This window comes from Diadema antillarum, unplaced genomic scaffold, assembly GCF_040938485.1.
Source record: "Diadema antillarum isolate AM-2024a unplaced genomic scaffold, OU_Dant_1.0 seq00001126_RagTag, whole genome shotgun sequence".
Classification (NCBI taxonomy): Eukaryota; Metazoa; Echinodermata; class Echinoidea; order Diadematoida; family Diadematidae; genus Diadema; species Diadema antillarum.
Genome location: NW_027271940.1, coordinates 48,253 through 71,570, shown reverse-complemented (window position 1 = coordinate 71,570; position 23,318 = coordinate 48,253). Strand labels below are relative to the sequence as shown.

General features: G+C 40.6%; 1 protein-coding gene across 1 annotated transcript in view; it reads left to right on the top strand.

Annotated features, from left to right (window-relative positions):
- The first annotated feature begins 9,755 nt into the window (after positions 1–9,755).
- LOC139743996 (uncharacterized) overlaps positions 9,756–23,318 on the top strand; it is a 38,595-nt gene continuing 25,032 nt past the window's right edge. The window contains exons 1-2 of the mRNA XM_071654464.1: positions 9,756–9,809; positions 13,310–18,251. Of these exons, the coding sequence (XP_071510565.1) occupies positions 13,468–18,249 (4,782 nt within the window). The 5' untranslated portion in view covers positions 9,756–9,809; positions 13,310–13,467 and the 3' untranslated portion in view covers positions 18,250–18,251. The remainder of the gene's footprint in view (positions 9,810–13,309; positions 18,252–23,318) is intronic.

Sequence of the window (23,318 nt, the reverse complement as noted above, 5' to 3'; positions counted from 1 at the left end):
GCACATATTCACCCCTCTGCCTGAAGAACATATGATAACATTTTGCTTTCAAGATATTAAGCTTGTCAGCTTTAGGCTTTTTTCTGTGTGTATGTGTCTGTGTGTGTGTTGATTGCGTGCGAACTTGTCTACCTTATTTACCAATAACGCAGTGTAATAATATATAGGCATTGCAGAAAGAAATAGAAATTCTGCGTTTTGGTATATATACATATGTATTATATATATATATATATATATATATATATATATATATATATATATGTATATGTAATTATATATATGCGTACCTGTGCTTTGGTGCCTTGCCTGCTACCGGGGTTTCACACTGTGGCGATCTTCAGGCAAACTGACAAAGTATGTATATAGCAAATGCAACCAAATGAAAATATGAAGCATAAGTGTTCGAAGCTACAGCTTGCATGGGTTTTGGTTGTATCAATATGATACTATCTTTATGCCAATGACATTCAAAGACATCTTTTTGTTGCTTAGATATAGGCCAGGACACAATGATAGCACGATAGATCCAGTCTTGGGCCAAAAGTGGCACGCGATGGTGTTTATCCCCAAGAAATCAAAAACTACTCTTGCTCGCAATCTATCATCCCTGAATCGATTTTTGGAGGGAAGGGGAGGAGGAGTGAAGTGGCGTATAGTTTGGTGGAAGAGAACCCCCGAAGTCTACCCATTTCTCTATTTGTCAAATACTCGATTCATCACGGTCACTTCCAGCTCGAAGCGAGTTTCCTGTCGGGGCGGATGGCCGGCCATCCTACACTCCCAATATTGACTGGTCAGATTTCTCTCCCCTGTCGTCCGACCGATATAGTTGTCGTGGTTGTTGTTGTTGTTGTCGATGTTTTAGATCGATGGCGTTCTCATTCAGACCGAATATTTATGCAATGACGGTAGACGTGCCCTTCAAGTCTTATTTCAAGTGTGAATGACGCCTTGTACGTACTTCAACTTCCTCCAGCTTGTTGCACACAACCCAAAATAAATTGCTTGTTTCGGGCAAGAGAGGAAGAGAGAGAGAGAGAAGTAATGGGATTTGGTGAATTTGTGTTTATCTTTCTGATTAGCTAATAGAAATTAACTGTCATTAGGCATTTCTTTGATTTGAATTCTATATATTCTTTTCTTGATTGAGATTATTCGCATTTTTTGCAATGTAAAAGACCGTTGAAACCGATAAGTACCATGTTTTGAATGTGAAGTGAGTGTAATGTATTCTTATCACCCCCCCTCTCTCTCTCTCTCTCTCTCTCTCTCTCTCTCTCTCTCTCTCACTCTCTTGGCAATGCAACGTTTAAGCATGCCAAATTCTCATTTTATAAAAAAAGATCAGTACAGACATCAAATTCAGGAAGAATCTATCTGCCTTGATATAAAAGGCATCTCACTTAAGTAACCATGGTCACGAAATGTTCTGAAAAAGATGTGAAAAAGTATTGTTTATCGGTGTTCGACTATACATAAGAGATGATTCCACTGTGTCTGCCAAGCTGCATATTGGCCAGGAAGCTGCCTTGTTCTATGTGAAGTTAATTGCGTTAATGAGTTTTTGATGCCAGGCTTATCCATCTTCGATATGATGCCAGAAATGAGCTCCGACGTGTTTGCCAAGTCGCGGCAGTAGTGTTTAGAGCCCCCGCACTTTTTACCGTCTCAGTGATTTACTTAACGCTAAACGAGGTAATCATTGATTAAGGTATTGACTTGTGTGTAAACAGACACACATTGATACAATCTGGTCACGCCTAAAATGTAAAATCCTCCGTCTGCTCTTAGCTATAGGATTAAGTAGGCCTTTTGTATAGCCGAGAATGAATTATCGGCGGGTTTGACTTAGGAAGTTTTAGATATCCCCACAAAAGAGTAAATGTGGTTCCAACTAAATTTTCGTTACCATCAGGGTTGCTGCGATAAAATTCTTGTATATGCGAAAGTCCTGCCATACATTTCACTGTGATAAAAACTACAACCTGTTGAAGCTTCATAGTTGAAGCAAGCTAACAGTGCTCCACAGGTAACATATAATGTTTAAATTCACGGTATACATACACCCATATCATAAGGGATGATTTGATTAATACGCACAAGATTCAATGTAAACCTTTAAAGGTGTGAACTCAAATCAATACTATACATGGCGACATCGTATAGCAGCTGATTGCGGGGTGTGTATCCCCCAATGACACAAATTCCACCCGAAATGCAACACCACACTTTGAAGTGAATAATATTAACTTCATTATTCACGAACGAGGCATTTTCTTCACTATGAGAGAGACAATTGCACGTATACAGTCCATAAAGTATTACATCCTCAGCAGCAACGTTCCTGGTACTATAATATAGGCCTATAAGTAGTATATAGTATGGAAAATAAACCTCCAACACTTCACCAACACCCCGCGCCAATCACCCTAACAACACATAATCGCCCAAACCGCCATATTCGACGTATTTCACTTGAATAACGCAGGGTGTTACTGCATTACCTTGAAAGTACGTCACGTAACGTCGTTTTTGGCCATAAATGCACTTTTTACATACATCATTGCACTTTTTGTGTCGTGGCAGTCTCTATCGTTTCTCTGTGAGTTTACATGCTTTGGCAATAGGTTATTAGTAGACCCGTTTGCAGCAAAAGCTTTCCCCCCTCCCCTCCCCCCCCCCCCCCACCCCGATCATGTTGGAGAGCTCTTGGTCAAACAGAGCAATTCCTCTCTGTGGTAGGATATTAACACTATACATTTTGTACAGCACCTTTCCTTTAATAGAGTCAAATCGGTCTGATCGAGGTATCCCGTTGGCACACTTTGATTGTGTTGATTGAGTTAGGACGTAGCGATTAACCGTCGGCCACGGTTGTGTTGTCAATGCATACTTTACAGCGAGTTTAGGGGATTGACAGGGGATTTTTCTCCTTTTTTTTTGTGTACCGTTGCTGACTAAACCAGATCTTTTGCCTAAAAATAGAGTTTGCGGCGGTGTCTCTACAGCTAAAAGCGGGTTGTTGATGTATCATCTCACCTGGATTAAGATGGCAATATAGAACTGTGAATTACCCGACACTGTTCACTCCAGCGAGAGGAGAGGATAAAGTCATTAGCGTTGAAGTACGAATGCAAGGCAGGTATGACTTCATCTGTAGTATACTACGCGATATATGTAGAGACTGAATGTAGGCAGGAAGGCGTTTTTCATATTTAGTCACACCTCAACATTTCGGAGAAAACATATTCAAACCAACATCATTATATGCCAACAATGACAAATTTTCCGATTAATGCGAAGCAGGTTTTTTTTTTTTGTATTATGATTATCAAAGTATCCTAACGTATAGGCCTATACTTTGTGTGTTTTCATCGTTGTATCTATAATTATATATACCGTCAGTATTTTTGTGTTAAGTGTTTGGAATATATGTTTGTGTATAATTTTTGTGTCACCAATACAAGAGTTCTGCCCAAAACGCGGATAGATTCTGCCTCAATGCCAAACTTATTTATATTAGGCCTACTATTGAAACGATCTGATTGAAACCATTATAATCATGATGAAAAAAAAAATTATGGCCCTTCGAAAACAGGAAGGCGCGATCGATAATCACAGGGCATTAAGTTGTTGCACACTGCGGAAACATGTTTTATCATTACTTCATTTACTTTTTTTTTTTAAATTCGCATGCATAATATGATGCCATTGCTTAACGTGCTTGAGCAATCAACTGAAAGTCTGAGCAGAAGAAAAAGCAAACACCTTTCTGGTATAGTCACACAGAGTCAATCAGTTGCTGAAAATTAACAAGTTGCCGTCTTTGGTACGATTGCCCCCCCCCCCCCCCCCCCCCCCCCCCCCCCCCCCGCGACATCAGACATCATGTAATGGAACATTTCACACGGGTTTGTTGAATAATATGGATGATACGCAGTCACGGATTACAATCTCCGTGGTTTTCATTAAGCCTATAAAACTCAAAAACACTTTTGTTCTACGGATCAACGATCGTCTTTCTTTAAGGTACAGAGTGTATGGTGCGTGAAAAGTTGCTCATGAGATTCCAGAATTACGTGTAAGATTGAATAAAGCAGAAGGAGGTGGAAGCGAAGGAGAAGGAGGAGGAAAGAGAATTAGAAGAAGCAAGAAAGAGAGAAAATAAGAAGAGCAGAAGAAAAGGAAAAAGAAGAAGAAGAAAAAGAAGAAGAAAAAGAAGAAGAAGAAAACTACTACGAGAACGGAGAAGACGGAAACGAAGAAGGAAACGAAGAAGATGGATTTAGCCTACTTTGGGTCTCGGTTCAAGACTATGATTCTGCAGTCGTGGCGATCACTGCATGGTGATACAGTTATGCACTCGCCAAAGTTTGCAATCAAACAAATTATGCAGTCTTTGTGTGGTAATTTGTATCATATCGTTCATATCAGACTACAAACTAGGGAACCACAATGCAGTCAATTTTCCGAAAATGTAAACGACATCATAGAAATAAAACAGATACTCGCAATTCGAATTTACAAATCCCACCGGTTATCGTGGGAACGACACCAACAGGCATCATTTTGGCCTACAAAAAGAGACAGTGGGGGTTCTGATTGCCCCCCTCCTCCCGCTCTGGGGTGGCACAATCAACACCCTTGGGTCGTGTTACCATCGCGAAATATCATAGTTAAGGCTAAACCACATAAAAAAGAATATTATACAAAGTTGTGATCATGTTTTGCGAAAATCGGCTACGTTCACGTCATAGTCTTTTCAACGAAACTCAGTTTCTTTTGAATAACCGCATCAGTGAGCCGAGGTAGATGAAATATTCTTGACAGTTCTGTGGAACAACGTTTGAACATACCCGCAACATTCGACCTCATACTGATTAATTTGATTTCGCATATCTCCCCAGGGGCAAGAGGTGCTGATATTATCGAAAAAACTCGCCTCATGGATCAGCAGTTATATCGTCTCTCCTTCCCATGATTTTTGACGAATAGCTGCAGTAATTGATTTATCGATTATTGGAAGATGGTTACATCAATAACTGAAAGTAGTAACCAGTGCCATTTAAAATGGACAACATTAATATTTGGAAGAGACTGGGGAGAGAAAGAAAGAAAACGACAGGAAGATGAGGACTGTGAGAGAGATCGCGCGCCAAAGTTTGCAGTTCGTTCATCATGACGTGTCTTTATGACACAGGTGAGCGCGAAAATTCGTCGAGGAACTAACTAGCTCTGTTCCAGACGAATCCAGTGGGGAAAAAATAGGCAAAGAACAAGAAGAAGACAAGAAAAAGGACACGACTGTCCTGGAGTCAAAACAAGGGAAGGTGCGAGTGTCAATACCATCGGGGCCGCACTCACGATCTCTGACTAATAGAGTCAACACCACAGACTTACAGTGCAGGAGAATGATAGAAACCCATCTTTTGCCTTGGTATCGCTCGACCGATAGTCCGTGCAAGTTGTAATAAAGAAATTTGATGTCGATACGATAAGGCAGAAACAAAGGAAATGCACGACAGCTAAAATGGGCTACAAATACACATACAAACACACGCACGCACGCACACACGCACACACAGAAAGCAAACGGCAAGCACAGAGAAAAAAAGGGTTCATGTTCATTTTGAAATCGAGACTGTCGTTCAACAGAGAAAACAAACGCCGTGCAAATAAAACATGCATGCGTATAGACATCAGTACCACAGGAAAATTGTGCAAACGATAGAAAGCATTTTATTGTATAGGTTTTCATTTGATTTCACGTGATTGCTGTCTGTCCTGAATAAAAGAAAATAGAGACAGATAAATCATTGTTTGAGAGCTGCTGGTGTTCATCCACTTATTTCAATTTCTTGCGGTTTTATCGTTACCTTATTTTGTTGTTGTTGTTGATGTAGAGAACCATCTACCTAATTGTGACGTCAGTCGAGTCACTTCGTGACACTGGTTCAGGATTACTATTGCGGCAATGTCACAGACAGTAATACTGTTATCAGACAAAGCAAATAACATAATCTTCACAGTAACTCTGCCTCTATTTACAGCAGTCAGACAACGTCCCTTTTCTCGACGTACCTTGGTGAACTCTGTCTTTGCGATTGATCTGTGACCGTTTCGAGAGTCCATTTCCCTCAATGCGTCTTTCAGACAGATACTCATTAGCTAACACTAAACTATTAAACGTGACACACGATTAACTAAACACTGTGACAGATGATCGAGAGAACTAGGTATGATTCAATGACCATTGCAAGAGATGAAGAAAGCAATAGTTGTTTCCTTGGGTATCATTTCACATCAAGTTGAATAAGATCTTCGTCCTGCTGAGAGAAGTGGTTTGTAAGACGCATCAAAATAATCAAAATGTCGCGTTTGCGCTGCATGTGTTTTCATTAAAAAAAAAATCTACGAGTAACCACATAATTAGCTACCGACGTTTTACATCTGAAAAGTGTAGGCGTTCCCTGTGGACTTGAGCCAAGACTAGCCTTGACCCTGCGTAAACACAAAAATTGAAGAGGAGGAGGAGAAGGTGGTATCGAAGGCGGGGGAACGTGTCTGGCCCGTCCACCGCGGGGCGAGAGAATTGACGGCCGGTGTCTCTTTGATCGCGAGCAAGCAGGTAATCTTTTCAGAATATCTATTCATTCGTGCGGAAGGGACATGCGACAGTATAGCACAAGGCTCCCTGAGGACAAACCAGGGTGGACATGTTATTATGATAGCAGGTCGGGTTACTAACGAAATGAATCATTCGTCCGAATTAGTGCGATAAACTTGGTATTCTCCAATCGATCTTTGTAAACCCAAAGCGACAACAATCCAATTTTGTGATTAACCTAACTGCCTATCATCCCTTAAAAAAACCCTGTCTTATCTTAATTCCATCTGACATTTTGTTACATTTTGCCTGTTTTCTCTTTCTGTATGTATAGAAATATACAAAGTGCACCGTTGTTTTTCAATCATGATTTGTCATTGCTTTAGTTTGTTCATTTTGTTTGTTTTCGTGTACGCTAACCCCCATTACCATTACCTTATAGCTCATTGTCTTAAAATATGTGGTGCCAACGATGTTAAGTTCTACCCCATCAGGAATCGGCTTTCTCATAAAACATTTAATTCACACATGACAATGAATATGATATACATACAAATTATAGTGAATACTATAGTCTTAATTGTGTGGCGCACTGACAGTCTTTACCAGAGTGGATACACAATGGGGAACAAAATAGCAAACAAAATGATGAGAAAAAATGAACACATGATGAAAAAAGTAGCAAACACATAATGATCCAACTGACTTCTGCATCTCTCCATCTTCGCTCACTATTTATTATTATAATACATAGTTTATTTTGGTTCTCGAGGGTGAGGATATCAAATAATGTGGGTGAGTTCCTGCTGGGCGAGAAACGTTTAGGCCTTGTCGTGGTGATACATTGTCCTCAAACCTGGCAGACGTAATAAAGGTAGAAAGGAGACGGTCCATTTTCACCTGGATTTGACACTGAAATGTGCGAAATAACAACGCAACATGCATCCGATGTTACAATAAACAATTCCTCACTTCTTTTAATGGTTTCTTCACCTCGGGAGAAAAAAAAAAGGAAAAAGAGAGGGACTGTTTTTGACTGGTTTCTGCACGAGCGTTGATGCGAAACGACAAATTTCCGTTGACCCAGGTTTTTCATATCCATCTTGTCAGCAGGAGAGCACGTCCTGCATTGGTCTGTTTTATGTTTGTATTTTTTTATCATGACGTTTATGCATTCGCTGGAGTTTTATAGACTGAAACAGTGCTCCCTCAACTCTTTGCTGTCGACAATCTCGCCCTATGCTGTGGCTTGCTAGCGAGGACCTTATGATGATACTTTGTTTTTCCCACCTCTAGCATACAAAGTATAACTAGGCTATTGATACACAGTTTTTGCCTTCATATTCCAAATGAAAGCAAGCAAACAGTGAATGGTTAGCCCCTCAAGAGCTGTATGTCCTTCATGATACCACTGTTTAACGATCAGATAAGAACTGAAATGAGTACTTGTGACAGAGGGAGTTTAAATAGCATTCGGAAATAATATCATGTACATTAAATGTCATGGCGTAATATCAAAGACGATAGCTTAGAGTGTATAATCTGCAGAATGTATCATTCTTCGAAGCGAGCTAAAAATTATATTTTGGAACAAAAGTATGTAACATCTTCAAGTTGCCTAAAAGGAGCATCGTGAATTCGTTGCAAAAAATGTTAACGATATATATATATATATATATATATATATATATATATATATATATGTATTTATATACAGGCCTATATATACAAACAAAATTTATGTTGCATTTGCATAGCAAATCCATGTTTTACATGATTATCACCATAATCGAGTCATTCTTAAACAACGACTTTTATATTAGTATCAGTGGGATCACGAAATTCTGTAATTCTGTGATCCATAATTGATTAGAATGCTTGAAGGAAAGTATTGTTATATCGATGAATTGTCTTTAGTCCTAATTTGATAGAGTGAGATCGGATTTATCAGAAGAATCGTAGACGATTTTCTTGTTTCTGTCTTCTTCCATCCTATGAAGAAAAGTCAAAGGCAGAATAACCAAGGAGGTATACAGCGTACTAGGCGAGCTAGCCTAGAGTACCTCCTTGGCATGATTGCCCTATTGAAAGTGAGTGAGGTATAAAGTGAGTAAAATTATGTCGGGTTTTCTTTCCTCCTTAAATGACGTTGAGTTTCATCGGAAAAAAAAGAACAGACGTAGAAAAGCCCAAGATGTGTGGGTTTTTTTTGTGTGTGTATGATTGTACATACCCCCTCCCTTCCCCCTTCAACGATTGCCATAACCCTTGGATATTACTTTTAGTGTATTCTTTTGCTGCCGACTAGTCGAAGTATTGATTGTATATTGATTGGGCAGGATGAGCATGAAGCAGGTAAATTGTGTATGAGATGTGTAATAGGGGTTTATTTAAGTCGTTCTCTTTCTGCTTTTTTTCTTTTCTTTTCATTTCTTCTATTTTTTTTCTCCGCTTCAGTCTGGAGAAACACGGTTGACTCGGTTTCACCTCCAGGAAGCTTTTCATTGGCAAGAACTTGTTAGAACACGGCAGCCCTACCGCAACCCATACATTGAGCAGTTCCAAGCGCAGCCAGGCATTGCATTTTGTTCTATATATTCATTCTAGTGGCGATATAAAGTACTCTCTCGTATTTCTTCTCCTTTCTACCACTTCACTCTATTCATTACAGTTTGCATTGTAAGAAAGGAACGGCAAGCCTAACAAACAGGCCTTTTGAATCAATTCCTCATGATAAAATGCGCACGTTCAAATCGGGGTTTTGTTGAAAAGCAATGAGCACACGACGCCTCAGATGAACTGGCGCAGTGTGGCTTTTTACTACTAAGTATGTGCTGTATGTCAATCAGCTTGAGATTTCATTCGTTGTTCAACTCATGCAGTACGGAGACGCCACGCCCACCGAAGCCAAACGCAATGCGATTGGTTCGTCGGTCTACAGCAACACGAGACCTGCACATACAACTTGCGGCCGTCTGCATTGCCAGCAGACGACTGAATTCTTTGGATAAGATGCACACACGGATCGTAAACGCCGATATGCACGCACTATTGGCTGTGCTCCGCAACCACATCTATTTCTAACGGAATCCTATGGACATTTATCGTGGATATCTTGTACTCGTGGTATTTTGCTACATTTACTCGAAATGATTATTGGGGATATCGTCCATCTAGACAGTTACTCAACAAATACGCTGTAAGTAATATGTTGGAAAATGTGTTTAATGGACTAGAGGTGTTCTAGGTCGGACATATTTGGATATCAAACATTCTTTACCCACGTCTACTGCAACAGTCTTGTATGGCGAGAGAGCGGCCTTCCCACCGGTGCCCCATTCGGCTGTTTTGAATGAGCCGTGTGAGTGAGGGTTTTTCGTTCATTGCAGTAAAGCGCCGCTAGTGTTTCATGGGTACATAATATATTCACTCCTTCGGTATCGTTGGGATGATGTGGGGCTGGGATTGGGTTGTTTGTATTCTTTCGATAATTATTGGTTATAGGACACACACCGACACTTTGATCAAAATTAATGTTCAACACATCACGTGTTCACATCAAATTCCTGCCCCAAGCTGAAGGAAGGGTTTTGTTGGAATTAGTCTAACCATGCACTTTTGAAAGCAGAGGATTAATATTTGAGTGTCCTAGTATAAAGAAAACCGCCGTCAGATCTTAGGAATACTCTCAGTCGACCAGTTTTAAAAAGCCTTTTTCTATCTTGAGTGTACAAATGTTCAGTTCTAGCTTGTATCATTTGTCACGACACATGTGGCATGTGCATGTAATGGGATAGTGTCTGTGTGTCTGACATGAGATGATTCATTCTTCTCCCATACCTCTAGTGGTTTGTCCTTAGAAGATGCCCTAGCTATCAAACGTGTACGGGCTCCTTGAATTGTGACTCCACAAAGTAAGATGCACTTGTCTCCTCACCTTCTCCGCCCACCCTCGATACGAGGCTGCGTTTGTCGTATTGCATCATGTAATCAGTGCATATATCTCTGCATTATTATTCAATGCATGCACGTGTTTGGGATGTTACGACGTCTAATTGCATGATATTTCAAATTCCAAGGTCCACTTTTACAGGTTTGCGCACACATGTACACATGGCTAGTGTAAATATGAACTGAAAATTTGCTTTATAGGCCTACGTTCTGATTAATGTAGAAACAAACTTTATATTTTACCTTGTAGGCCTCCCATATACTAGTACAATGTTCTGATAGGATTCTCAATATTGCATCTTGATAATTGTGTTGGTATTGCTTTTTGTAATAGCATGGGTATTCTATTCAGTTGTGTTAATGATATGTGTGTGTGTGTGTGTGTGTGTTTGTGTTATGTTTTTTTTTTTACTGTGAAGAAAAAGTTTCAAACATTTTAAGCATTTGACAATTGTCTAGAAAGCTCTGTATGTGTCAGGAAGAATAAAAATATAAGCTAATCACTCAAAAACATTTTTTTTTTCCTAATGTACTTATGTCATCCTCAATAGGCTATGAGAAATCGGACAATCCCCAAGTTTTTGTTGTTGACTTTGAGTTCCAAAGGTACTACATGTAGCTTGGTTCTGCAAGCAAGCTTCTTTTTTTTAATGAATGGTTTAATATCCTCCAGGCTCTATCCCTTTATAACAGTTAATATACTGTGGCTATTTATTTGGTTCATGAATATAGGCCCTACTGGTCATAAAATTAGTGCTGATTCCCCATTTGTCAATATAATTTAGAGTGTGAAACAGGTGGATTCATTGAAGCTTATCGTTTGTGAAGTTGATATAAGATAAATTTCATGACAAAAAGGTCACAAGTAGGCCCTATGCACCTACAGGACACCTGATATTTTTGTTAGACTTGCATCTGAGCCTTTACAAATTGGTTATACTGGATACAGAGTTTCAGAATTTATCATGATTGAGATGAGTAAGAATATTTTCAAAAGTCATAATAAATCACAATGAATGAGGATGGTGACATAGCTCCACATAAGAATGCATAATTGCATAATAAAAGTAGAATGAAAGAAGAAAGTATGCATAAATTCTACACCTAGGTAAACTGTTCCAAACAGTTGTTACATGGAATGGAATGGCATTGCTGCACTAATTGAATATGTGAGCCTCCTATGTCATCATCCTTGTTCAGTGTGTCATGTTTTTAAAAGGTTTTGCAGAGTATTGGTTTATCTGATCAAGGACACAATACAATCAACAAATCTGTAAATGGCACTGTCCATTTACGTACTACATGATGGGAAATTATAAACCGTGTGGAATGTTCCTTTAAAAATAATAACTGTTGCATTCATGCAGCAATTAGGAAACCATTTGCTGTATTCAAAGAGTAAACAAGGACATTCAAGGGATGGTTTTGTTTCTATTGTTTTATATTCCATGACATGTATATGAAACAGAGTACCTTCACATTACCAGAATTTATCTATTTCTATTAATACATCATTGTGTCAGGAGGCATTTGAAGGTGGGGGGGGGGGGGGGTAGGCAAAGGGGAGAATGGGGTAAATGCACCATGACAGAGAGGGGGAAGAGAGTTGTGTCTTGCACTCAAATGCTTGATAAACAGATCTATGTCTTTATAAAAGATGAAACAAAAGTGAAAGAAGTTAGGTTGCGTCACTTAATTCTGTTAAACCAAGATAGGTAGTTCAGCCATTGCCTATTTGCTCCTGGTGCATGCTGTGAAAAGTCCATTTCAGAATCTCTGTTCAGGAAACAAGTTTAATTTGGTTTCTCATTCCAAATGTATCATAAGGAGTTAAAAGGAATACCTGATTGACTAGATATCTTTGTTATTACATCCTGTTACCTTTAACCTAAACTCCAGGTGGATTTCCTTTCATGGTATGTTTGCTCAAAACAAAAGGCTAGGTGATCCGTGACATACAGAGCATAGCTTGTGCTGTCTGTCACACCTAGCTACACAGTCAGAAACACAACGTTAATTGAAAGAAGCAGATGAAGAAAAAGTCTCCTCGTAGACATGTATCTAATGGGCAAATTATGTATCACTCACTAATGGAACAAAAGAGAACATACTGTAGATGCCAACAGCTTGGGCCTTGTCATATTCTGTCTAGAACATGAAAAGTTATATGTTTGTTATGTTCTTGCAAGCAGAATGCTGTGCACAGTGTTTTTCTGTGGTTAGAAACACAGTCAAGTATGACTTTCTTTGCCCGGTGAATCATCCCATCATGGTACGGTAATACATGTCGTGTCACAAGCTTGAGGTTTTCCTATGTGAACCTTGAATTGCTAACTCAATCATGATCATGATGTAATGATGTCATGAAAAATTGTGACAATGCAGGGCTCTTGTCAAGAAAGATCATGTAGCCATGTAAGTTATTTTGGTACATGCAGCAAGATTTTTTTTTTAATTGCTTGTGTTATTAGTCAAGTATATAGGTGCAAATGCATTCAATTATTGTTATAATTTTCCTATTTTTGTATTTTCCTCAAATTTTCAAAAGAAGGTACTGGTATGTTCTTTCTACCTTAATCTATCTTTCTTAGCTGTGAAGAGTCATGGTAATGCAGTGCATGTCACATATAATCGTCTATGTGTCATTTATAATGATTGTGGATTCATCTAAAAGTGTACTGATGTTAAAGAAATATAGATTTTGAAATCATCAGTGCAGGTCTTCTTTTCCATTTATCTTGCATACAGGACTGTCCAGAGACTGCCTCACCTGTGTTGAAGGAAAGATGATTAGCCACATCTTGCGGTGGATGCATCAATTAAAAGAGAGTGGCAAACACTGACCCACACCAGGAAGGAATATCTGGATATATTTGTTCATTGAGGACACTACTTGGACCATCAGGATGACGACCTGCATGCTGCAAGGGAAGCGCTTCTTCTGCAGGGAGTGGGCTTTCCAAAAACTTGTTCATGGATTGGACAATCGGCAGGCATCCAGAACATGCGGAACATTGATAATGGGAGGGCCAGGCAGTGGGAAGACTGCTCTGTGTACGGAAATTGTCTGGCCTACAAGCACAGGAAAGCAGAGAAGTCTAAACAAGCGTATGCTGGCCTACCACTTCTGCCAGTCACGTAACCGGGAGACCCTGTCTGTTTCCAAGTTCATCCTAGGACTTGTGAATATGATCACGCGCTCGACTCTCATCCATGGCTATGAGGAAAAGCTGAGGGACCCCAGTGTCCAAGCCATCCTTGAGCCTGCGGCTTGTGAGCGCAATCCAGATGAGGCATTCAAGAATGGTGTCCTTGTTCCTCTATGTACACTGAATCCTCCAACACGCAATTGCTTCATTCTGGTTGATTCGCTGGATGAGTCATACCCTGTGCTTGAAGGTGATAGCCCATCTGGTAGCAGAACCATTGCAGAGCTTCTTGCAAATCATCATGAACTCTTTCCGCCTTGGCTGTGTCTCTTGTGTAGTGCACGACGACAGAGCAAAACAGTGACACGCATGTTCACAGGTTTTCGCAAGCTGAGTCTGGATGATCTCCGCAAATCTCACGTCGTCCGAGATGTGCAGCAGTACATCCTTAGGAGGCTGGACCACGAGGAGGCAATTCGTATTCAGCTGAGCAGAGACACTGCAGAAATGCTAAACCAACTTCACATAAAGAGCAATGGTTGCATCATGTATCTGGAGAAGGTTCTGGATGGTGTAGCTGATGGTTTCATCTCACTGCAGGACATCACAGAAATTCCAGGAACTCTGAATGGACTGTACTTGTGGTTATGCCAAAGACTCTTCTTGAGGAAGCAATTTGCAAAAGTTAGGCCTGTTTTGAGTGTTATGCTTGCTGCCCAGTGCCCACTGACTGAAAGTGAATTGTATGCATGTGCAAAGACACGCAATTTTGCACTTACACGTGAGGAATTCCAGGACAGACTGAAAATGATGTGCAAGATTTTGGTTAGGAGTAGGGACAACAAGATCATGCTGTTTCATCACAGTTTTGCAGAATGGTTACTGGATGTCAAGTACTGTACCCAGAAATACATGTGTAGCCTTCAAGAAGGTCACACAATGCTTGCGTTGAGATACACATGCAGTGCTCCTGATCTGACCCCCTCACAAGTGCAAGATTTTGCCAGGAATCTTCTCCAAGCTGGTCTTTCACCGCCCCTGGACTGCAGTCATCTTGCCCTTTGGCTTATTTGGGCAGGGACTCCTCTCTATGACTGCCTGGCTTCACAAGCCCCCAAGGACCAGCAAGTCACACAGCTACTGGTTAGTGCTGGAGCCAGAGTCGTTGACATAGACAGGAATTCACTGATTCTGCAAGATGCCTTGGAGAAGCAGGAGTCCTTGCATTCCCTGATTAACAGTGGTGCCTCCATCAATCAAGTTGATAGCAATGGTCGCTCTCTCCTTGCCAATGCTGCCTACAGTGGTAACTTGGAAAGTGTCCAGTCCTTGCTCATATACGGTGCTGACGTCAGTGTGACTGATCGCACAGGCCAGACAGCCCTTGGCTTAGCAGCGCGACATGGACATGTTGAAGTAGTTGCACTTCTGTTGAGTCATGATGCAGAAGTGGACCATGTAGATCATGATGGATGGACACCACTTCGGTCAGCTGCATGGGCAGGACATACAGATGTTGTCACAACACTTCTCAACAAAGGTGCAATAGTGGATTGTAGTGACCACAATGAAAAGAGGACTGCATTACGAGCAGCTGCATGGGGTGGCCATGCAGATATTGTTCACACTCTCGTAGACCATGGAGCAAATGTGAATCAGGCAGACCACGAGGGAAGAACAGCTCTCATTGCTGCTGCCTACATGGGACATAGTGAAATCGTTGAGTATCTTGTGACCAGTGGGGCAGAAATCAACCACGAAGACTTTGATGGCCGCACAGCCCTATCTGTCGCTGCTATGTCAATTGCTGTGAATCAGGGACACACGGATGTTGTTACCCTTCTGATAGAGAAGGGTGCTGCTGTGGATCACAGGGATCATGAAGGAATGTCACCACTCCTGGTAGCTGCCTATGAAGGTCATCAGACTGTTGTTGAGCTGTTGCTTGAAGGTGGAGCAGATGTTGATCACACGGACAACAATAACAGAACTGCGCTGATTGTTGCAGCATCGATGGGCCATCCCACTATTGTGAGAACATTACTGTACTGGGGAGCTGCTGTGGATACAATAGATGGGGAAGGCAGAACAGTTTTGTCTATTGCAGCATCACAGGGCAATTGTGATATTGTCCGCATGTTACTGGAAAGAGGCTTGGATGAGATGCACAAAGATAACCATGGCTGGACACCCCTACACATGTGTGCCTATGAAGGTCATCAAGATGTCTGCCTAGCAATTCTTGAGCAAGGACCCCATGTCACAGTTGATATTGCAGATCGTGATGGTCGCACTCCTATGATTCTAGCTGCTCAAGAAGGCCACATGGATTGTGTAAAAATTCTCCTTGTCCATGGTGCAAGTGTAACGCATTGTTCTCATGATGGTCGAACAGCCCTAAGAGCAGCTGCATCCGAGGGCCACCAGGATCTTGTGCTCCTTTTCTTGCAACAAGGTGCTGAGATCAACTACAGAGATGCAGAGGGCAGGTCCAGCTTGTACATGCTGGCCTTGGAGAATAAGCTTTCCATGGCACAATTTTTCCTGGAGAATGGGGCTGATACTGAGTTAGCTGATACTGAAGGCAGAACAGCTCTACATGTGGCTTCATGGCAGGGTCATTCAGAGATGGTCAGCCTCATCCTAGATCACAATGCAAATCCAAATGCTGTAGACAGGGAGCGCAGGTCTGTACTGCAATCAGCTGCTTGGCAGGGCCATGTATCTGTTGCCCAGGTACTGCTGCAGAAAGGGGCCGATATCAATCACACATGCAACCAAGGAGCTTCTGCTCTTTGCATAGCTGCCCAGGAGGGTCATGTAGACATTGTGAAGGCTCTCCTGCACTTTGGAGCAAATCCAAATCATGCTGATGAACATGGACGAACTCCCATGAAAGTTGCCTTGAAGGGTGGGCATGATGAAGTAAGCAAACTCTTGGAAGAATATGGAGTCCATAACCCACTCTCACCACCTTCAAGCAGAGCATCTTCAAAGAGAAGTGGAAGTTCATTGTCCTCGAGTAACAGTGACAATAAGCCATCAATGCTGACTAATGGTGCCTTACTTCAAGGTAGTTCTCCTTCAAATTCTCCAGACTCCACATATGACAAAAGGAAGTCATGTAATTCAAACCCTTCAACCAAGTCATCGTCAAATCTTACTAACTCCACCAACAACTCATGCCTACATCTAAGTGCACTACGGGAGCAGAGCAAAATGACATCTTTCACAGAGCAGCTCCAGCAGCATATGGTCTCACACAAACGGGCGCCATCACCAAGAACATGCCCCCCTGATGCAAATGTTGGCAGGAATGGTACCCCCACCAAAATCACACCTACCAGCTCATTTCAAACGATACCAGAAAATATCACAACAGCTCACAGCTCTGAACAGCTCCAAGGGACTCCCAGGCAAAGTGCAAGAAGACACCAGTCTAACCCACCTGGTGCATCAAGAAGATCAACATCACCAGCACACATGTCTTCGAGGTCATCCTCTCCCTCTGTCCATCAACCAAGGGCTGATCAGTTATCAGCAACTCCAAGTGAAGCATCCCCACTTCCATCCCCGAGGCACTCTCCCAGGAGACAGAGTTCCTCCAGTGCCCCCAGCTCACCAACTAATTCAAATGAGCCCAAGCCACCCCCAACCCCTCAACGTGTTCGAAAATCATCAAATCCCCTACCAAATGGATCTGTGCAGCATGTGGTGGTACACAATGTCCAGTCTGCATCACCATCTCCAACAAGGCGTCCTGTGCCAAGGACAAATAGCCAACAGCTGTCTCCTAAGATTGGAAACGGATATGTCCAAGACCAGCAAAATGTGCCATCTCCATGGCACAAACATCAGACCCACATGCACCTCATTCAGCAGCACCAGGAGCTTTCCCAGCAGTCTCTCCATAGAGCAAGCTCTTTGGGAAGCCTGAACAGCCAAGACCTGAATACCTCTGTCCACAACACCAGTGGCTCTCCAGCTCACTATCTCCCAGTGGACCGCTCTCCTCGCATGTCCCGCAAGCAGTTGAATGGGAATGCCAACAGTGGTTCTTCCTGTCAGCTCTGTGGCCAGACGCAGCCATCACCGACACATGCCACAAAGCATTCCTTCCAGCAGTCCATGATCATGCAGCAGAATGCCATGAAACCGTCGCCTGTTCACCACCGTTCCAGTTCTCAGCCTGTCAGCATGACTCCTGACCAGATGCAGGTGTTTGCTCGCAAAGCATCACTACCTGGCTCCTTCAACCAGATCAACATCCAGCGCTTGATGGGAGCACAGAATGGACGTATGCCAGGTTCCCCCGAGCCACGCACCAAGCGCAATGGAATATGTACCAACCCAAAGTATCAGCGTAAGGCCAACCATGTCCATGGAAATACTGGATTACACAGCAGCCAGGGGATGCTCAACCAGCCTGAGATTATTAGCAATGGAAATGGATTATCACACCTGGAGATGAAGCAAGCAGTCAAAGTTGGCTTTGAGGGTTCATCCAGAAATGGCTACAAGAAGGAGACACCTTTGTAACGGTGAGTTCATATTATGCAGACAACTCCGTTAAATGCCAAAACATCAGGTTTATACTTGACTCTTCACATATCATGTGTTTAAACTGCAGTGGTATGCCATGTTCACATTGCCTTCAAGAGTATTATCTGAACAGAGCTGTAAAAGTTTTATCAAAATTAGACCTGAAAAACAAGTTTGTTTCTAAAGATACATAGAGAATGAATGTTAGGTGAAGAAAAGAGTGTAAAAGCTAACTCATTAAAATGCTAAAATGTCATGTTTGTGCTCTGACACCATAAAAGCCTTTGCATTTAGATACAACTATTTCATGATCTGCGTTCTAAAATACTTAACTCGTCACTTTCTAAGATAAAAGACAAGTTTCTAACATGACCTGAACATTAAGAAACATGCCTTCACATGACTGTGGCATAAGAAGAGAAAGAAATGTATCAAGTTTCTTGCATGACTGTGAAGAATTATGTATGACACTGATCTTTTGACTTATTGGCATACGATCTAAAGGGAAAATCCTAGAATGATTTTAGAAATAGAATGTCATGATTCCTTGAAATGTTTGGTAGCATTTATTGATGATTATAATCTGAGGTATTTTAAAAAATGTGTATGGAATGCATACTTTAACTGAGCCTGTTCCATGGAAGGCCATTTTGAATCAGTAGAATGCATTCCTGCTTCCCTACACAAGTTTTGGAAACATATTTGTAGCAACATGAACTTAAGCAAATCATACTTGTATACAAATTTTGGGCATTATATACAAGAGGAAATTCTGCAAGTGTTCAGGGAAGGTTCAATAAAGATACATCACCCTTAAAGTGAAGTTTCTTAATCAGATCAATGACTGACCTATAGTTTGTTTTTTGAAATGAAAAGAAAATTCTTGTTGTACATGCTCACATCAAATCTAGCACTTTTTGTTGTTAATGTTATCTTCAGCTTGTTTTCGTAATTTAATGTAAAGCTAAGCTGTTCCCACAACTATATATATCGCTCATAGCAAAAAGAGAATAGTCAGTTTTCCCTTGATAGCTACCAACTCTTCTGGGTGTGTAAGTGATATGTAGGTGATGAACTGTGATCTTGTGAAGTGGAATAGCATTACTCAGTTTGGGATATGTGGATACCACCTGCCCCAGTGTCCTCATCACCTATATACACTCTGGTATAGGGCGTGGCGTGCCCTCTGCCGTAGCCAATCATGGTTGACATGGCTGACACAAAGTGGAAACTGGAGAATTGTGGTAACAACAGATTGTATACAGGAAAGTGCCATACTAAATCAGGACAGTTGAGGTGGATGCACTGCTGTGCCCAATGGACAGACAGAAATATCTTTGCTGTAGTTGTTTTCCTCTTCTTTTTTTTTTTGCGCAGAAACTGAATATTTTCTCCATTTCCTGCCTGTTAGCACATATCATTTGGGTAGTATCATATTCTCCAGTAGCTCTGTGCCCATTCCCACGCAACTGAAGAGGTTGTACTCTTGACCCTTGTAGCATCTGTGAGTGTGACAGTATGGAATAGCATCTGCAGGCTATACCCTTTGTACCAGAAAATGAACTGATGGTATTCACATATCTCCCTTTGACTTTTACACATTTATCTTTTGCTGATGGACGACCTATTGTCATTGCACTGAAGAATGATAATTCCGAGATTAATATCTCAAAGAAAGAATCCTATTTGTAAGTGAGCTTTGCTACAAATAGTTTGCCATTATGTTACTTCTAAAATACACACAATAGCATATCTTCGTTGATTTTTTGCCTGGAAGCAAAGTTCAGATTTTGTATACCTGGTATGCTTTTCAAGGTTCTGTTACATTGCCTTTATACTGAGAAGATGAATTTCATTTGATAGGTATTGTTAGGGAGAATACATGTTGGTATATCTCAGATTTGTTTTTTTTTTTTTTCAAAAATCCAAGACTCTCTTACATCACATTGTAAAGGAATGCAATTTAAAATTCATGTTTCACATCTACAGAAAGATTTTTTTTTCATAAATTTGCAAATACTACCCCCCCCCCCCAAAAAAAAAAAAAAAAAAATAAATAAATAAAAAAGTTATGTTCAGGATGTGGTAAGATTTCAGACATGTTATGCATTGAAGTCTGTCAGACAGGAATGAACATGATGATGTTGGGTTCTGAATTCTGTAGTGGAGAATATGTAAATTATTTAAAGGACAAGTCCACCACCTTCATATACATGAAGATTGTTTTGTTGTGTTTTTTTTTTTTTTTTGGTGTGGTGCGTTTTTGCTGTAAGAGCACCTGAAAGGGTATCTTTGTGATGTGTCCTTTTTGAGAGTAGAAATGGGAATAAACAGTATTAGAGTGCATCAGAATTCCAGTTATTTTTAGATGAAAAAAAAAAGGAAAAAAATGGGGGGGGGGGTAGGAATTGATGCAGATTTGCTTGAACTATGCGTAGACATAAACATGCACTTGTAAGATTTATTGATATTTTGTCTTGAAATTTATTCAGCAAAATGATTCTAGTTAAGTATCCCTTTAAAGGGTGTGTACAGTTCTGGTCGGGGTGAGGATTTAGCTTTTAACGTTTTGTGAGATATTCGGAAACCACTCTATGAGATGTCAAAGAGCATGCAATTCTGAGGGGTATCAAAAGTTTATTCGATGAAAATCGGTTTTGAAATGTCTGAGATATTAAAAAACAAGGTGAAACAAAGAGATCCCAATAAAGGTGGGGCATGTCGCCTTTTATTATTATCACTTTTTTTGATATCTCAGCCATTTGAAAACCAATTTTCATGAAATAAACGTTGAATCCTTCTTAAAATCACATGCTCTTTCATATTTGATAAGAGGTTTCTCATTATCTCACTTAAAGGACAAAAGAAGAAGGCATGCATAGATTCTTCACAGGTGAACTTGTTGAGCAAGTGGTATTGTAATGGAATTGCATTGCTACATTTCTGAAGTATATGAGGCTCTGATGTCATCAACACTGTTCAGTGTAATTTGTCTAAGATTTTCAATTTATTGGTTTCTCTGCTCAAGGACCACAACAAATCCCACGAATCTATACATGGAGCTGTTGATTTATGTACTACATGATGTGAAATTATGAAAATCGTCCGGAATGTCCCTTTAAGAATGTTCAAAAGATGAATCCCCACCCCAACCACTACTGTACAGTCCCTTGAAAGTGATATTGCTGTCCTCAACTAACCCTTTGGACATACATGTACATGCATACAGCACCACCAACTCACTCCCACAGATGGAATTTCGAGCATGCCCAGTGCATCCACAGCTTTCCATCAGTCTCAGGTATAATTTGATCTACTGCCTCTCCTACACTGGGTGTTAGTCTCAATTCTAGTCACTATCACTAGTTATCAGACTTGGCAGAAAGGATCTGTCCCACTATTTCGGAATAATCATTTTCAGATGACAGTGGCATATCATATCTAAATATCTGCCTAAATAAAGCTTAACTTTCAAAGTTATGGAATATGTGCACTGACATTAAATTTTCTATGTACAATGTAGGCCTAATATCCCCGTTCAGGAAAGACTGCAGAATGTTATCCCACAGACATGATAAATCTTTTCATTATCTACAGCTTGAAAGTGGTATAAAGATAATTTCTATACATTTCTGTGGAAGCCAATTTGTTCTTAAATGTGTGTTTGTATTCTATTATGCATTTGTATGGGTGAATTTCTATCCACAACTGGATATTTTTCACAAATGGTGTGGTTAGTGAAATGAAATGCTTTGGCCTGGCTCTGCAGCTATCTTTCTTTGTTTTTTAATGGTATGAGATAAAAATAGATTAGCCTATCAGTGTGGGGGAGTGGCCGTCTCCTCTCCTGGATGCCTTCACTCTGTCAGCCTTGGCATGTTTGCCCTACATATTTCACACTTTTTTTGTGAATCTCTTCTGTTGCTGATATATATGCTAGAAATGGGAAATCAACAAATTTGTCTTGTGAATGGCAATAAATTCAAGGTTGTTTAGCTTTACCATCAGCCCTGATATTTTAAAGTCACTAGTTTTTGCCCCTTGTAGATTCCATACCAATATTTACAATGTAGGAAGGTCAGACTGCAAGTGTATTCATTCATTTTCTAATACACCATATATATATTTTTTTTTCTCGTAATTTCTTTTGTTTTGTATTGATGCCAAAGTATAAAGTTTTTGTGCAAAGAATATTCATCCACTGCTTGTTTTGTAGTTGTCGGTTGTTTTATTTTTTTTTTTTTTGGGGGGGGGGGGTAGGGTAAAGGTTATGTTTTTACAACAGTGGATGGTGGAGCACAGGCTGTTCTCTTTTCCTGCCTTTTATTTTAAACTCTTCAAAAGAGGCAACAGACAGATTATGTCAGAGGGTCTAAAAATGGACATTATATCATAAATAAATACAAAAGTGAAGCCCACTGTGGCTGCAGTGATATAGGTCCACCATAGCTCCAGTTTGGTATGAATGAGTTAATCATAAGAAGCATTTCAAATTGTGGAGGTGGAGTTGATAGAGTGTGTTATAGGAGCCAAACTACTTGGGGTATTTGTACAACCATCTTTCATTCACTAGTTCACTGTTTACCCAGTCCCTATTTTCCCTGCAAATTTGATTTCAGCCACCCCTAGGGTCCGCAGACACTGTAATGGAAAAATTGATCCAAATTACCCCCTCCCCTGTGCCATGAGACCCGTTTGGCCATCTGCAAGTTCTAGGTAGCCTTTCACACCCCTTTAAAGGGGATGGCTAGTACCTGATCAGTGTGGGAATCAGTGTGAATGCTGGGGGATGATTGTTTTAATCCTTGTGGGATTAATTTAAGAGTACATTATATATCTATTGTTGTGTGAAAATGATTTGCTTCAGAATGGTCTCATATTCAGGTAATGTCAGTTTAATGTTTCCAGGTTAGCATGCCTGTACAGTGACGGGGCGATCGTATAATAACAGGCCGTTAAGATCGCCCTGTCACTGTACAGGCATGCTACCCTGGAAACATTAAACTGCACATTACTTGAATATGAGACCATTCTGAAACAAATAATTTTCACACAACAATAGATAT